Consider the following 19,191-nt stretch of genomic DNA (forward strand, 5'->3'; position numbering starts at 1 on the left):
CATTTTAATCCAATGCTGGTACTTAAATGATTAATATCAATAATGTCCATTCTTGTCCACGACTGTTCCCCATCAAACAAAATACACGGAAAACAAAACGGTGCGTTTTTCACTTCACAACCACAAAGCCAGTCATGATTATTGTAAATTGTCTTTCTAAAAATTCTCTTGAACTGTCTTTTCCCTGTAGTAACTGTCTGAAAATATTTAGATCAGGTAATGGTTTACCAAATTCTTTAATTTTTTTTTTCTTCATCAGAAAGTACAGAGAAGTTCTTGTTTTGTAAACTATTTACATAATTCATAATGGTAAACGCACGTATATCACGAACTTGAAGAAAACATCACTGTACTATAAAAGTTGTGATAACTACCACAATTCACATAAAACTCATTATACTCCAGAAAAGTTCCTGTTTTTTAAACAACTTACAAAATTCATAACGTTATATGCCTACGTATCTATGTCACAAACTTAACGAAAATATCACATCCAATAAAAAAAAATGTATTATGCAGCACAATTCACATAAAACTACTTAAATTCCAACAAAAACTAAATATTTAAGAGAGGCTTTAATGGATTTCACACGATTATAAAATGACTGGACCACGTGCTCACCTAGCTACACGTTGGTCAGGAAACAGGAAGTCAGGAAGTGAGAAACCACATGAGAAACGAAGACTTGGAAAAAATCTGAAAATTTCGTCTCGAGCCACGAGTCATCCAGCAAATGTGTCCATTCGGAATGGTCACTTCTGCAATCTACAGGCAAATACAAGAACTATTTGCTTCCGGTTGTTGCAAGAGCTTTGCCGCGACCAGTTGTGTTAACTGCTGGGATAGGGAACTCTGAACTGAGCCTACCTTCAGTACCAGCCCCTACACGAATCTGGCTGTTGCTTGAGCCTCACAACGACCACTTCTGAAGTATTCACAATTTGATGAATTTTATAAACGCTGATTATTTTATACTCGAATTCTTAAATTATATATAAATAAAAAAAAAGTATATATTTAAATTGGACGAGAAGGAAACTTAAAATCTGTTTAGTTATTTAATATAAACAAAATTTTAATATGCGGGAAAAATTTGGTCGTTGTGCAACGCTGCAACATGATCAGCGGCCGCCACTGCTTATAGGTGAGTATTTTGAACATTTAGAAGTGGCGCATTTCTCTCTTATCGTGCAGATATGTATGTTTCAAGCCACTGCTTATGATAACTAGGAAGGATAAACATAATACAAGAGGTAAGGTACATATACACCCAGTCTAATCCTTCCACCATGACTCTACAGCCCTAGTTGGGCTTTGACGTCTTTCACAATCCTCCTCTAATCATCTCTTTGTTGCGCCAGTCCTTTCCAACCTTTAATTTCCATTCTCCCTAAATTCTGTTCTATGTCCTGCAACCATTCTTTCCTTGGTCCTCCCTTTTTTCTAACTCTTACTACATCATTATGTAAGAGGTAATATTGGTATTATGTCCCTTTCTATCCCATCTATATTGTCCAGCCAGCTAATTCTTAAAGGTTTGACATACCTTACTAAATCATCTCCTTCCAATATTAGGCTAATCTCTGAATTCGATCTAATTCCCCATGTGCCAGTTTCACACACGAGTCTGACAATAATCTTTCTCTCAAATACTCGTAAAGCATTTTCATCATCATCATCATTATTTTAACTTCCACAATTCAATCGAATATGATATGACAAGTTTTATTAATGTTTTATATAATTTGAGCTTAGCTGATTTAGATAATAATCTTGATTTTAATAAATGAAGATTTGCAAGAAAAAAATGCTTTGTTTGCTGTTATAATGCTAACAGAAATGTTAAAGGTAATTTTTTCATATATATTGATGTCTGTTCCCAGAAATTGCGAAAAGAATCTGGTAACCTTACTCTAGATGCACCACAGTAAAAGAAAATGACGTAAACTGCCTTACCCAACGAGCATTAGCCTGTTGCCTTTTTTTTTTTTTCTTGTGACAATTCTGCATTCTGTTATAATGTTTTCTACTTTCATTAGAAGCAGCGTTCATGTGTGCATTAAATGAAACAATTGAAGATAGTAAAGGTATACAAAAAGCACAAGAAATGGTGTATTAGTATTTAGCACCTAGTACTGCAGGATGCATGCATCTTCTGTTATTATTACAAGATGTCAGAAGTGGCCAGCTTCTGCATGTGGGATTTTAAAAAAGAAGTTAGAACTCATAATGATTGCAGATATCTTGTTTTTGATCACCTCCGGAACAACATAATTAGCAAAAACAAACCAAAGACTTAGAAGACTTCAGGTTGCTTGTTTCGTGGTGAGTAAATATGTTGCAGATACTGTATATCACTGTCTCAGTCCTGCGCGAAAAAATACTTAATGCATCAGCACAGATATACCTTCCCAACTCTATTAATAACTTAGTTTCCTGTTAGGTAACATATTACGAGGGAGATCCAGGAAATAACGACCGTTTTGTTGTAATAATTAAAAAAAATATATTTATTTGAAAAAACAAAGTCTGTTACATAACTGAAGCTTCCTTTACTTCTCTACATAATCACCACTTACATTTAAACATTTGTCATATCTGTTCACTAGCTTTAGAATTCCCGTGTTATACTCCTCTGCCGCCAGTTCATTAAGCCAGGTGTTCACTGTCTTCTTCAACTCTTCATCACTTCCAAAACGCGTACCACCCAGAAAGTCTTTCAGCTTAGTGAAAAGGTGAAAATCGCTAGGAGCAAGGTCTGGACTATAGGGCGGATGATCAAAGATTTCCCAACCGAATTGGTCCAGCAATTCTCGAGTTGAAGCAGCAGTGTGCGGGCGGGCATTGTCGTGAAGAAGAACAATTCCTCTCGAAAGCATTCCTCGCCTCTTGTTTTGGATGGCTCGCCGTAGTTTTTGTAAAGTCTCACAATAACGATTTGCATTGATCGTAGTGCCTTTTGGCATGAAATCCAGCAAAAGAACACCTTTGCGATCCCAAAAGACAGTAGCCATGACTTTTTGTGTTGAGAGAGTCTGTTTGAATTTTCTCGGTTTCTTGGGTGAATAGGGATGATGCCACTCACATGATTGGCGCTTGGTCTCTGGGGTGTTGTGAGACACCCAGGTCTCATCACCAGTCACAATTTGATCAAGAAAGGCGTCTCCATCTGTGTGATATCGCATCAAGAATGTCAATGCTGAGGCCATTCTCTAAGTTTTGTGTTGGTCACTCAGTTGCCGTGGAACCCATCGTGCACAGATTTTGTGATAGCCAAGATGTTGCGACACAATTTCACCAAGCAAAGAACGAGAAATGTCAGGAAAGGCAATATGCAATTCGTCGAGTGATGTGTGCCTGTCTTGCAAGATTCTGTCGTTCACTTTAGTCTTCAGGTCTTCTGTGATGAGTGATGGGCGTCCGGGTCGAGTTTCATCGTGGACATTTGTTCGCCCATTGTTGAACATTTCGCACCATTTTCTCACATTTCTTTCATTCATTACAGTATCACCATACACTTCTTTCAATTGCCGGTAAATTTCTGCAGGTTTCAAATGTCGGGCATTCAAAAATCGAATCACACTCCTCACCTCACAGTCGGCGGGATTATCAATCACGTCGTTCATTTTGAAGTAACACAAAATGCACAATGGCGACTTGTTTCAACCAGTACTCACAACATTATGAGAACACATGTTAAGGAAGCCAGTTGACCTTCATACGAGGAAGGGGAGTCAGCTGCGTGGCGGGTATGCGCGAACGGTCGTTATTTCCTGGATCCCCCTCATACAATAATATTAAATGTCCTATGACTCTTCTTTTTGTGTTTATGACAAAAAATTACTTTTTATTTTTATCAGATACCCTCAATTTTAACTAATTCATATTTTTAGCAAACATTTATTTCTTGAAGTATGAGAAAATATCTTACCTGTGGCAAGGTTCCTTTCACCAAGTTTGGAATGTCTTCCTTCGTATACCCTAGAGCACTAAGGCCATTCTCCACTTTCATTGTATTCATGTATCCTCTAACTGTGTCTGCCAAAATCAAACCTGTAAAATAGATTGTTAGCCAAATAATTCAGCACCAACTTTCTAATAGCAAAATAAAATAAGGAAAAATCCTTGAACTTAATTTGGTTCACAGAGTCATACTACTGCTGGAAATATGGTGTAAACTATCTTAGACTGTCTTTCCCAGTTGTCATAACAATGAGAAAGTTTAGTTAAGTCTAGAATCCAGATAATCACGTCTTTTTTTTTTTAGTCAGCAGATACAGTACTTGTAGCTGTGCGTGACCAATTTACTTACACTCGCATTTTTTGCTTTAGGTTAGGTTTAGTTTTCTTAGGTTACTTTTAGTTTCTTTACGTGATTTTTTGGGTCCACTGATTTTTACCTTAGATTAGGTTTGATTTTCTTAAGCTACTTTTAGTCTATTTACGTAATTTTGTATCCACCAATTTTTGCTTTAGATTAGGCTTAATTTTCTCAATCTAGCTTTAGTTTGTTTCATGATGTTTGGCTTGGTGTAGCTACTTAAGTTAGTTTTAATTTTATATCCTATCTTGACATTTCCTTTTACCATTCTATACCAACTATGATGTCATGTAAGACACTCGATGGGGAACATTTCATTCTCATTTTTTAACTCTCAGTAATTCTGTGGTTAAGCATTGAACTTCTGTTTTGGAGCACTGGCTATGTTGTTGATTCAAATTCTCCAATGGTAAGTACATTTACAATTTCATAATAAGTGTTTCTATAATGTGTAATGTGACAGTTTACAGAGATAAGACAGACGAAAGTCTAGAAAAAAAATGTCTATTATAAGATTTCTTACGAGTTTAACAACTGGGAAAGACTGAAGGTAAAAGTTTAGACAACTGGAGTAGTTGTTCTCAAATGCTACAGCATGCATACAGTGTTTACGGGAAAAAAATTTGTTAAGTTTCGTTAACAGATGACTCTGTATACCAACCATCTGTTAACGAAACTTAACAATTTTTTTTTTTTCCGTAAACACTGTATGCATTTCAGAACAACTACTCAAGTTGTCTAAACTTTTACCTTCAATCTTTCTCAGTTGTTAAACTCATAAGAAAATCTTGTAATAGACTTTTTTTATACATTCTGATTACACAACTTTTAACACTGTATCACTTCGGAATATGTATGGAACTCCGAAGATGACCGAAAGTAGGTCGAAACATGTTAACAAGGTACGTTAATATTTAACACAAGAAAGTACTTATCATACATATTCCGAAAACTTTTTTTCCTTCAGTGCAGTATTTCAATGCTTTCTCGTTATATTCGTATAATGAGAAATTAAAGAAAAACTGCTAGAAATATAGCATTGTAATTTTATTTTTCAATTTCTAGCATATGAAAAATAGGAAAGTATAAACTAAGGGTTAAAGTACCTGCATCTGCTCTCTTTGCATTGCTGACATCTTTGCCCAGCAGCCCTGCAGCTTCCAAATGACGTTCGGGACAAGCTGGTCCGGTGAAGGAGAACACAGCAGGGGAACTCATTACCACTGACAAGCCGTGAGGTATGATGGGATGGTCGTCGCTGTTGAGAGACATCAGGTTTAAGTTGTCATGAATTACTAATTTGTGCATTATCAAATTGAATAGCACTTTCATCAAATAGGTCCATAGTCTATACTATACTTTCCTAATTTCTAAAAAAAATAATAAATAAGGCAAAATAATACTGTCACGAAGATGATCCATTCTTCCTCGTATATATTTTACGTGTTTTAGAACAGTTCAGTTCCTTGAACATGTTCCTATAGTCCTGTCATTCTAATTTCCGGCAGCCAATCGCGTTGCAGGTCAGCTACATTTAAACATGTGCGTCTTGTGATTCGCTGAGGAAGACGTTATTCATTTCTTAAGGCTCGATAAATACTTAATATAATCGCCCGCCATTTTGGCTCTTTCGTTGGCGTTTGCAGAAAGCACACAAAGACGTTATTTGCTGCTCACTTATTTGCTGAATTACAGTGTGTTTGATTTATTATCATAGGAGCTACGACGTGATAATGTTTAATGATGTGGCAAATAGATTCCTCGTATGGTAGCTCGGCAACGAAAGAACAAAAATGGCGAACGATACTATCTACCTAGACCTTATAGAGCCTTCACTTCCTAAGACATAAGCAAAGAGGAGGAGTCACGCCGGGAATAACAGCGTCGCGACTATAGTGATATTACTGTTTACAGTTTATTTCCTTGAACTATTATTCAAAATACATATGTATATAAATGGAATCATTTAAGAGGTTTAAAGGTTAAAAAATGCGATTTTTCAATAAATTTATTTATGTATTACTGTTATTTTTAGATTGGACTTTCGGTGCAGAGACAAAGAGCAAGGCAGAAAATAGGAAAGACTGGAGATTGCTGGGTTTGCAGTGGAAGACCTGCCCTTGAGCAGAAAATTATGAATGAATGAATAGTAGGAAAATGTGCAGTCACTTCACCTAAACCTTTTTCACTCATTCGTATGTTTGTTGCTTTTCTCGAAACTTTTATTTTTCAATATCTTTTCCCTACTAACTCAGAAAGTTTTTAAATATTGCAGTGAAATTTTACATGCAAGTTTAGTTCATATTTGTGAACAACTCTTAGTTCATTCATTAGTTTTAACTTATATAGTTAATTTAAAAAAATATTTTGTCATATTAAAAAAAAAAGTCACTTTATTAAGAATATTAAAAAAAAAATTCTCAGTTAGGTATTTCAAAAGCTTTGCTATGGATTGCTAATATGATATTGATGGAGTAAATAAAAAATAAAAAAAAATCATACATTCTGTAATTAAGCTTTTTGATGTTAAAGTCAACAGAAATAACTTAAAATTAAAATAAATTGTTCGAGGTGTCTGAAATTTCCAGGGGAAAATTTTAAGTTCCTGTGGAATGGGTGGAGGGGAGAGGGGAGGGACTTCCCCTGAAATATATATTTTTTATTTATTTTAGTTGGTTATTTAACGACGCTGTATCAACTACTAGGTTATTTAGCGTCGATGAGATTGGTGATAGCGAGATGATATTTGGCGAGATGAGGCCGAGGATTCGCCATAGATTACCTTGTATTCACATTACGGTTGGGGAAAACCTCGGAAAAAACCCAACCAGGTAATCAGCCCAAGCGGGGATAGAACCCGCTCCCGAACGCAACTTCAGATCGGCAGGCAAGCGCCTGAAATATATATGGTAGAGAAAATGGAAAGGGAAAGAATGGAACAAAAGAGAATTTAAATAGAAGCGCACAGAAGAAAGGGAAGTAGGTCCTGGAATGAACAATACATTTTAAAGTACTAATTTTTAATATATGTACAAAAAGTACCAGTACTGTAACTAGTTTTACGAAATACAAGAAATTTCGGAGTTTAAGAGAGATTTAGGGATTTCAAAATTATTATTATTATTATTATTATTATTATTATTATTATTATTATTATTATTATTAATATTATTGTTATCATTATTATTATTATTATTATTATTATTATTATTATTATTATTATTATTATTGTTGTTGTTGTTAATGTTATCGTTATTATTATTATTATTATTATTATTATTATTATTATTATTATTATTATTATTATTGATGAATGGATAAATGATGAAATTCTGGCAATATATCGTACAAATTAACTACGTAGGCCTACCCCAAAAACCTTTTTTGTCAATTTCCATTTTGACTTGTTATTTATCTTTTCAGAGTGGAAAGCTTTTACTGTTCAACTAACAATAATAAGTATATATAACAGTCGTAAACAGAAATCTTACCTGTATCCTGCTGGCTGGAATGATCGCACATTTCCTGAAATTGGGTAAGACATACCATGGCAAAGATGTACTCCAGCATTACCAAAACCTACTCCAGCCATTGTGGATGCCAAATGCATGCTTGACCGGGCTTCAACATCATCAGGTCGATAGACAGCTCTGAAAAAAAAAAAAGAAGACTCATTCCTTTTGCTATTTACGTAACAATAATGTGATGCATTCAGTGCTCTGACATTAAAATATATGATTTAGTTTTGTGACACGTCTCACTTTTAATACAAAGACTGACCAAACAAGGAGACTGTTAATGAGATCATGTCGAAACTTCCTCTCAAACTACACACTTACTTAAGTCTTCTAAAGAAATTTTATTTTCGTTCAAATTTTATGTGAGAATACTTCATTTCATACAGAGAATCACTAAAACTACGCACAAATTGAAAATAGAAAACCATGTACTTATAATAGCAATGAGTTAATTTAAATATGTTGTTGTTGTTTTCTAATGCCAGGCGTTTGACAATAAAGTCATTTGACCTCTTGCACTTCGGCCGTAACTTTTAGATGCTTAAGTTCACAATTGTTCGAAGTTCTTACCTTTCAAAATATTTCCTCATAATTTGCAGTGCATATCTGGCCCAGACGTCAGAAATAGGATTCTGTCCTTGATAAGCTGGACGCAGAATGGGGTTCGCAGGACGAGGGCTGCGTTCTGTGTACGGAATTGCCGTGTACGATTCCAGTGCATGACACAGCACATCAAATCTATGAAACATAATAAGTCTTGTTTACTATTTTGTATGTTACTATATTAAGAACTTTCCTCTAGTACTTGGTCAGTCCGGGCATAAATATACATACATAATTACAGGGGCGGCTTTTGGGGTAGTGCCAGTGTGCCATGGCACACCGCCAATGAAAGAAACAAAAAATAATATCCTAAAAAGCAGTTGTAATAGTTTATTTCTACACATTTTATTCGTATTTCATCTGAATGAGCACGTGCACAGATCGGGACGCACTCTTGCAGCGGTTCTCCGAATGTTGGAGCCACTTCAGTGTGGCACTCTCTACGTCCATATAACACTGTGCAAAAGGCTACTGATTCTAGTTTATATGCGTTTCTTATGGCAGACACTGAGCAGAATTCTATTTGACTCAGTAGTTAATATTCCGCCCTCTAGAGCACAGTAATGCAGAAATTTCGCTAGATGGCAGGGCTGTTGGAGACGTTAGGCAGGAACCATCAACCAAAGAGTTTGTAATATTACAAACTCTTTGCCATCAACCGCAGACTTGCACGAAAACGCAAGTTAAAGTTCTGCGCCAAATGTTAATGTAATGTTGCCATTTCGAAACTAAAGCAAATAACTTGGATTTGAATGTGTAAAGTATTAAGGCTGATTCACAATAAACCGAGAACGGAAACGGCAACGAGAACGAGAACGGAAATATTGTTAAAATAAGTGTATTCAAAAGCGAGGATTCACAATTAACTATTGTGAACGCTCACATTTAAATACATTTATTTTAACATTATTTCCGTTCTCGTTCTCGTTGCCGTTTCCGTTCCCGGTTTATTGTGAACCAGCCTTTATCCATTTAACTATATTAAATTTAGAGATCATGGTTCTTTTTAGAAAGATAAATATTTTTTCATATTATGTAAAACTGTTTGTTAATGTTGTGTAATATTTGTTTTATTTTGTGGCAACTAAATATCGCTACACTGTTGCTATAATATTGATGCTTCTGTTAACGATACATGAGATCTGTGCAGGACATGAACATGTGTTATTCAGGCCGCTGCCTTGGATTCATCGGCCTGTTAAATAAAGTGCAAACGTGTTCGTTTATTATCTATATCACTGTTTCTCTCGTGTGTTTTTGCCAGTAATTTTACTAGTTATAAAAGTTACTTGTGTTTGACTAACAATACTGTGAAAGTTTTGCATTATCTGTATCTGTAAATTTCGTTATTAGTTTCGGAAATGTTATTGTAACTGTTACTAGATGCATTATTAACTGCACACCTGGTAAAATAGCTGGTTTAATTAATGTTTTATTTAACATAATGTAAACGTGAGCTGCGATTATCATTTCACTAGGGTAATTTTCGTACAATCTTTTTTTCATTTTTGGCACCACCACCAGAATTCCTCACAGACCGCCACTGCATAATTATAATTGTCTCGATTTGTGTACATCTTTGTCTTCAGCAATATCATATCAAGAGTAGCCTACATAGTAACACAAGGAAAATATTTGCACAGGATCTTGCCTTCTCCCCAAACTTCTGCAAGAATTGCTTAATGTTTACATGTACTTTCAATCCATATTCATCTTGGCAACTTATCTTATTATAGGTACTTATCTTAAGGCAGTTAATACAGCAGATATGAGTTGGTAGCCGGTAGATAAATGCAACACAGTATGATGTAACCAATAATTCTCTTTAATCAAGATTACTTTTATTTCAATAATTCAGACTTGCATCACAGTTTGAGTATTTTCTTGGCAAAGGTTAATTCGGCTGTCGTTAAGAGCTTTCATTGTATTATTATATGGCCGCAGGATAATGAAATACTAGCCAATATCAATATTTTGATGTAATAATGATGGTCTGTAATGATATAGGATACTTCAAGCAAGTGATTAACCATGGTTAAAAATAATTAATATTATTAATTTCCATATTGGTCTTCACGCATAAATTCAAACTGAGCTACCAACTTATTCTGCACAGTTTACTTTAATTTTAATTAGCAACCAGTGTCTAAATTAGTGTTATGGTACTGCCAATTTAATGTCTGGCCAATGACATACCGGCACTTATTTTATCGCATTAATCATTTTCGGATTTCTAATCAGTACTAGTCATTCGATTACAGTAAAACCTGTCTAAGTTGGACACTTACATTTCCACTAAAATACGTCCGATTTACATAGGTGTCCAAGATATAGAGTGAAACTAAATTTCTGGATGCAGTAGTGTATTCTGGATGTGATAATGAACTAGTGGACTTACTCGTGTTGTAAGTCCACTAGTTCATCAATTAATTATATTCAAGTGTTAAAAGTGGTGTACGCAAGATTCAAAATGGATTATTGTATTATTATTATTATTATTATTATTATTATTATTATTATTATTATTATTTACGTACTTACTTACTTATGGCTTTTAAGGAACCCGGAAGTTCATTGCCACCCTCACATAAGCCCGCCAGCGGTCCCTATCCTGAGCAAGATTAATCCAGTCCCTACCATCATATCCCACCTCCCTCAAATCCATTTTAATGTTATCCTCCCGTCTACGTCTCGGCCTCCCGAAAGGTTTTATTCCCCCTGGCCTCCCAACTAACACTCCATATGCATTTCAGGATTCGCCCATACATGCTACATGTCCTGCCCACCTCAAACGTCTGGATTTAATATTCCTAATTATGTCAGGTGAAGAATACAATGCGTGCAGTTCTGTGTTGTGTAACTTTCTCCATTCTCCTGTAACTTCGTCCCTTTTAGCCCCAAATATAATAATAATAATAATAATAATAATAATAATAATTTAAATAATAATAATAATTAATTCGAGTCAACTAAATACATTTATTTACTCATAAACTAGCTTCAATGCCTATTGTACTCTATGTTTAGACAATAACATAGGTCTACATAAAAATTGTCCAACAATTTCATTTCCATTTGGATTTAAAATGTTAAGATCTGGAAAAATATATTTTTAAAGAAGAAAAAAAAAAGTCATAAGACACTGTCCCTTAATTGCATCCTGTCATTTAAAAATTTCTTTTCATATTTTCGTTGCAGTCCAAATAATGTCACAAGTTCTGATCAATTGCAATAATTAAAGGCATAACCCTTTATTTATTGTACATAACACTTCAGCCCACAATGTACATACGGGTACAAGCTAATCCCCCAGGTAGAATCTTTATCAATTCTGAAAAAATAAACTAAGGATATTTTTAAACATTTTTCTCGTTAAAATCGAAGATGAGAAAATGAACCTCTCCAACATATGACTGTCCACACCTGTAGAGTAATGGCTAGCACGTGTGGCCGCGAAACCAGGTGGCCCGGGTTCGATTTCTGGTCGGGGTATGTTAGCTGGTTGAGATTTTTTCCGGGGTTTTTTCTCAATCCAATATGAGTAAATGCTGGGTAACTATCGGTGCTGGACCCCAGACTCATTTCACCGGCATTATCACCTTCACTTCATTCAGACGCAAAATAACCTGAGATGTTGATGCAGCATCGTAAAATAACCCACTACAAAAAAAAAAACATGACCAGAGGGATGTCCAATTTACAGGATAGAGGAGTGTCCAAGACAGAGACTCAAATCTTGTAAGTGTATAGCATTGTAATGGGTTGTAAAGGAAAATGTCCAAGACAGAGACTCAAACCTTGTAAGTGTAGAGCATTTTAATGGGTTCTAAAGGAAAATGTCCAAGACAGAGACTCAAACCTTGTAAGTGTATAGCATTTTAATGGGTTCTAAAGGAAAATGTCCAAGACAGAGACTCAAACCTTGTAAGTGTATAGCATTTTAATGGGTTCTAAAGGAAAATGTTCAAGACAGAGACTCAAACCTTGTAAGTGTATAGCATTTTAATGGGTTCTAAAGGAAAATGTCCAAGACAGAGACTCAAACCTTGTAAGTGTATAGCATTTTAATGGGTTCTAAAGGAAAATGTTCAAGACAGAGACTCAAACCTTGTAAGTGTATAGCATTTTAATGGGTTCTAAAGGAAAATGTCCAAGACAGAGACTCAAACCTTGTAAGTGTATAGCATTTTAATGGGTTCTAAAGGAAAATGTCCAAGACAGAGACTCAAACCTTGTAAGTGTATAGCATTTTAATGGGTTCTAAAGGAAAATGTCCAAGACAGAGACTCAAACCTTGTAAGTGTATAGCATTTTAATGGGTTCTAAAGGAAAATGTCCAAGACAGAGACTCAAACCTTGTAAGTGTATAGCATTTTAATGGGTTCTAAAGGAAAATGTCCAAGACAGAGACTCAAACCTTGTAAGTGTATAGCATTTTAATGGGTTCTAAAGGAAAATGTCCAAGACAGAGACTCAAACCTTGTAAGTGTATAGCATTTTAATGGGTTCTAAAGGAAAATGTCCAAGACAGAGACTCAAACCTTGTAAGTGTATAGCATTGTAATGGGTTGTAAAGGAAAATGTCCAAGACAGAGACTCAAATCTTGTAAGTGTAGAGCATTTTAATGGGTTCTAAAGGAAAATGTCCAAGACAGAGACTCAAACCTTGTAAGTGTATAGCATTTTAATGGGTTCTAAAGGAAAATGTCCAAGACAGAGACTCAAACCTTGTAAGTGTATAGCATTTTAATGGGTTCTAAAGGAAAATGTCCAAGACAGAGACTCAAACCTTGTAAGTGTATAGCATTTTAATGGGTTCTAAAGGAAAATGTCCAAGATAGAGACTCAAACCTTGTAAGTGTATAGCATTTTAATGGGTTCTAAAGGAAAATGTCCAAGACAGAGACTCAAACCTTGTAAGTGTATAACATTTTAATGGGTTCTAAAGGAAAATGTCCAAGACAGAGACTCAAACCTTGTAAGTGTATAGCATTTTAATGGGTTCTAAAGGAAAATGTCCAAGACAGAGACTCAAACCTTGTAAGTGTATAGCATTTTAATGGGTTCTAAAGGAAAATGTCCAAGACAGAGACTCAAACCTTGTAAATGTATAGCATTTTAATGGGTTCTAAAGGAAAATGTCCAAGACAGAGACTCAAACCTTGTAAGTGTATAGCATTTTAATGGGTTCTAAAGGAAAATGTCCAAGACAGAGACTCAAACCTTGTAAATGTACAGCATTTTAATGGGTTCTAAAGGAAAATGTCCAAGACAGAGACTCAAACCTTGTAAGTGTAGAGCATTTTAATGGGTTCTAAAGGAAAATGTCCAAGACAGAGACTCAAACCTTGTAAATGTACAGCATTTTAATGGGTTCTAAAGGAAAATGTCCAAGACAGAGACTCAAACCTTGTAAGTGTATAGCATTTTAATGGGTTCTAAAGGAAAATGTCCAAGACAGAGACTCAAACCTTGTAAGTGTAGAGCATTTTAATGGGTTCTAAAGGAAAATGTCCAAGACAGAGACTCAAACCTTGTAAGTGTATAGCATTTTAATGGGTTCTAAAGGAAAATGTTCAAGATAGAGCGGTTTTCAGGATATAGAGGTGTCCAACTTGAGAGCTTTTACTGTACTTTGAATTTTAACGTCTTATACAGATTCACAGAGCACTTATAAGTCAAAGTCAGACGTGTACAACTATAGTGGATGTCACTTCTCTTACCCACTGTAAATGCAGACCCTTTCTGGCATTGACAACGTATGAAGGGGATCCACAACACCCAGAGTTGGCCTTATAGCACGGTTCGCTATACCAGTCTTCGCTTTCAAAGGTTCGTAATCAAAAATACTGACTCCAGTGGTTTCACTGCCGGTACCAGAGGTTGTAGGCACTGCAACAAAGTGACACAGTTATTAATTATTGCAATATTCTCGTACAGACAGCAAGAAACGCAGTTTTTAACACATTCGTTAACCCTGTTCTGATTATTAACCAGGAAGAAAATAGAGATAAAAGCAGTAATTATGTCTTGGTGTGTTGTCTAGGGTTGCCAGATTCTCAAATTGAAAATAAGGAACAAATTTATGACTACTGTAAACTAGAGATTAGAGTAGGTGATTGCTGATATTGGAATCCGATGAGAAAATATATATTCTTTAAACAAAACCACAATAAACTTTATTACTTAAACAAAACTTGCATTACCTCTGCTTAAATTTTGTACTGATTATTTTCCAATTAGATATATATACAGCTTGCAATAAATTTGAACTCATCAGTTTCATACTCACTGCTCTTTCTAGCCATATTTAACAAAGCATTTTGGGAAACAGTATTATCATAAAATTACCTGCATGATTTTTTTGCAACTTTAAATATGATATGATATATGATATATATTCATTTGTCAGTCAACTTTACAATTCACAGTTATTGTGGGCCTTCACATTTCTGTTTTTCGATCCACCATCCCTTTAATACATACAACTCTTTTCTATTTATGTATTCTTTGCCGAGAATTTCTTGATTACTTTCTAATGTCTGTTATGACTGAATTGCTATATGTCCTTCCCCCTCTATCCTCTTCTATTCTCTCCCTCCTACCTAGACTGTCTCCCTTCCATTTCTCGCTCACCTATTAAATATTGCATATTCCTTCCTTAATAATTTGCGTTATTTATTTATTTTCTTCTCTACCCTCAAATCCTACCTACTATTAATCATTGTTTTCACGCTATTTTCTCCTACATTACTTGCTGACTTTTCTGTTTACTCTATTTTACAACACTTACATCACTTTTTTTTCCTACCCTTTGTTTATTTACGTATTGATCCCTTTCTCTTCGCTTCACTCCTAAATTTTCTATTCTATTCCTCTTTCCATATATTTATTTCTATAATACTCCTACAGTTATAGTACCCCTCATTCTACTCTCAACCCATAACATTGAAAAACATCAAATACAGTATCTAATTCACTTAATTACACTTGCAATTTCTCTCTCATTCCACTTCACATTTGCAACTTTAAATAAGTCAACAGCTCGTTCTTCTATCAAGTTTACTGAGCTCCTCTTTCTTTGAATCCTCCATTTCAACTTCACTACAGAAAATATTCTTTCAGTGAAAGCATTGGATGGAAACACACTCAGTACAAATTTTACCAATACCAGTACCGAAACATTTTTAAATTTTTCTTTGTCAATCAAATCAATAACAAGAAACCATCTTTCAGCAATGGACATACTCATAACATTTTCCTGAAAATCAGTATTTTTATCATGGCAGTAAAAGTCCTTGATTAAAAAGATTTCTGAGTACAGTAGTAGCAAAAAAAAAAAAAAAAAACCGGACCGCCCTTGTAGCTGATTTCAGAGCCTTGTTCACTCCAGAGCACGATAGACTGGTAACTAAGACTTTCGTGATTCGAAACCTACCTGGGAAGGAAACTCTTTTTTGTTCCTTATTCAAATTTATTCCCAATACTTTTCGATTGCAGCGATATTTTACTACTTAATTAACTTATTATTCCCAGAAGATGAATTTTACCAGCAATCGAAAAGTATTGGGAATAAATTTGAATAAGGAACAAAAAAAAGTTTCCTTCCCAGGCAGGATTCGAACCACGAAAGTCTTAGTTACCAGTCTATTGTGGCTCTGGAGTGAACAAGGCTCTGAAATCAGATACAAGGGTCGATCCGGTTTTTTTTTTGCCACTACTGTACATGCCATCAGTAGGTTACATAAATATGTTGTCAACAAGAGAAGGTGATTTGTCATATGGTACCTATTTTATACCATACGTGGAACAAAAAAGAATCATACCGTACTGTTCCTTAAAAAAACCTTATCCTACATCTGGCAACCCTAGTGTCAGATGCTAGTCCAAAAGTTTATGCCCAGCATATTTCAATTTATGTGAAAATGAATTTTATTATATATTTTATTGGAGTGGAATTAAGTTACATCAACCTCAATGGAAGTATAGTGCCAACCTCTTTAATATAATCTTTATCAGTCAATCTTCTTAATGTATTGAACAGGATGCTGATAATGTAAAGTCCAGTGTGGCCTTCAGTTAGAGTACTTTGTTTGGGCTTCGTTATAGTTGCATAGCATTAGTGAAGATGTTATCATTATCAATACTTAGCAGAGCTGAGTCTTATGCAATTTATATTGAAAGTGACTTTAATTCGTTTCGTTTAGGATTTATGGATGTGCAGCATAAAATAATGTATTCCAGATCTACTTCACGATTATTACACCATATACAAATAGTACTAACAAAAAAGTAGACTGTTAGACAATATTAATAGAGAAGAGATGGGAATACAATAAAGTTACTTTAATTGCATTTATAGACATAAGTAAAGCTTTTGACTCAATTGACAGGAATAAAATATGAGAAGCTTTAGAGAAACTCAAAATTATAGAAATATGTTTGCAAGAATTAAAAATATACATATATTCACATTGCATAAATTGTGTAAGAGTAGAAAATAAAACGTAAAAAGGAGTTAGACAAAGAACTGTACTCTTTCCATTTTGTTTAATGTTGCATTAGATGTCTCGAAAAAAATCGAAAAATCGAAGGAGAATTGGGAGGAAAATTTAAAAGGTACGCAAAACGCGTCCTTGCAAGGGGTTGGGGGCTGTACAAAACTAAATATGTGAGCTCCAAGCCTGTTGGCCACTAGTCTCACTCCGGGTTACGCTGCTCCCCTGAAGGAGCTCTAGAAAATTTTGAAGGGGAAGCCGAAATTGGACGTAACCTCTTAGGTACCACATACGCGAGGGGGGCTGAGATTGATCAATTGATCACGGAACGGGGCGAGGAGGAGTTGGCTGGTGTTTGCCGTTAGGATGGCAAGACGCCGTCATCTGTTGTTCGATGACAAAGCAGGTGAAGGCCGTCGGAAGAAGCGCCGTGAAATCTAAGCTGCAATTTGAGAGGTCCCTGTCCTTTCAATTTGCGACTTATTGAGTGACCTCGTATGTTTAATAGACTATTAATATTATCTGAACTAGGGCATACATAATTTATAATAAAGGTGGAATATATATGGGGAAGGGCATATAGGTCCGTGGCCCATTTCTTATAGGGCTCATCCCGACATTTGTCTTACGCCTGAGGAAAACCACGGAATACCTTAGGCAGGATGAGTTGTCTCATATAAGAGACTAGCCAATTTGGCTATTATGTAGGAGGTCATGAGCCTTGTTGATTTGTCTCAATTTCGAGACCAGCCGTTTGGCTATATGATGGCTCAATTGCGAAGAGGGGGGAGAGATGTAATTGTTAATTAGGGAGATTCATGGGGATATGAGTGCAGGTCCGTGGCCCATTTCTTTTAGGGCTCATCCCGACATTTGTCTTAGCGCCTTAGGAAAACCACGGAAAAACCTTAGGCAGGATGATGCATTAGATGAAATTCTAAAATTATGAAAAATAAAGACACAGAAGAAAATCTGAAAATTTTGACATTTGCAGATAATATATTAATATAGAAAAAAAAGTAATTGAAATTACAAAAAGAGCTGGAAGAATGACAGGAGAATTAGAAAAATATTGCCTACATTTAAATCTTGATAAGTGTTTAGTGATGAGGATTGGAAGAGGACAGTCAGATAGTGGTTATATTAAGATCGGAAATCACGTTTTTAAAGAAGCTGAGGAAGTAGATTATCTAGGGAGCCGGATTTCCAGATATTTATTTATTTATTTATTCTGGTGTAGTTAAGGCCATCAGGCCTTCTCTTCCACAACACCAGGAATACAAATACAATAATATAAATAAACAGAAATAAATACACTATAATATACAAAGTAAAGCTGCTCAAGAAATAAAGAGAGAGAAAAAAACACTATAAACAAAGTAAAGCCACACAAAAATATACAGGTTGCAGTCACACAAACTTTAAATGAGTGATTAAGTATCATAATTAATTCCATCCTAACTAATTAACTAACATAAACAAGAAACAAAGGAAAAATTAAACAAGAAATCACTAATAGGATTGGACTGAGTGCTGAATTTTATAACACAATAAAACATATTTTGTGGAACTAGGAGGTGTCAAAAGGAATCAAAATTATGATGTATAAATGTTGATACATGCCTATAGTCACGTACAGTTCTGAAATCTGGTCCATGACTAAGAAGGACTTAAGTAGAATCCAGGCAGGAGAAATGAAAACAATTAGGGACAAAATCAGAAATGAAGTTATTAGAGAGACATTAGGAGTTCAAAAATTAAAAGATACAATAACGAAAATGAGATTAAAATGGTTCGGTCATTTGAAAAGAATGAATGAAAAAAGAATACTAAGAAGGGCATTGGAAATGAAAGTCAAAGGTATAGACTATCAGTCAGAACATTAGGAAGACCCCGGACAAGATGGTTAGAACAAGTACGCATAGATTTAAAAGAGAGATGCAGTAATTGGAAAAGAATTCAAGAGGAGGAATTGTGGCAAGACAGGCCTGACAAAAGTAATATCGGTGTAGATATAACCTGAGAAAATGTGACCTGTTCTGTTTGTGGCTCTTGTTAAAAATGTCGGAATATGTCTTGGCAAGTTTTTGTACATCAGATAATTTGGTTTCTTTGTATGACTTCTGTCAGAAGACAGCCATAGATTTGTAAAATGTTAACACAGTGAAGTCGTTATCTATTTATTTAAATTTTCTCAGTTATTTAAGAGTTAGTAGGTAATTTGTCATTTCACATTTCACATAGACCTCT

At 35.1% G+C, this 19,191-nt stretch overlaps 1 protein-coding gene across 1 annotated transcript in view; it reads right to left on the minus strand.

The window, feature by feature from the left end:
* T3dh (Type III alcohol dehydrogenase) overlaps positions 1–19,191 on the minus strand; it is a 35,199-nt gene that overhangs the window by 1,275 nt on the left and 14,733 nt on the right. Inside the window, exons 5-9 of the mRNA XM_069819160.1 lie at positions 14,167–14,335; positions 8,411–8,578; positions 7,814–7,972; positions 5,429–5,580; positions 3,933–4,054 (exon numbers count right to left, since the gene is read on the minus strand). Coding sequence (XP_069675261.1) covers positions 3,933–4,054; positions 5,429–5,580; positions 7,814–7,972; positions 8,411–8,578; positions 14,167–14,335 — 770 coding nt within the window. The remainder of the gene's footprint in view (positions 1–3,932; positions 4,055–5,428; positions 5,581–7,813; positions 7,973–8,410; positions 8,579–14,166; positions 14,336–19,191) is intronic.

Source organism: Periplaneta americana, chromosome 2 (assembly GCF_040183065.1).
Source record: "Periplaneta americana isolate PAMFEO1 chromosome 2, P.americana_PAMFEO1_priV1, whole genome shotgun sequence".
Taxonomy (NCBI): Eukaryota; Metazoa; Arthropoda; class Insecta; order Blattodea; family Blattidae; genus Periplaneta; species Periplaneta americana.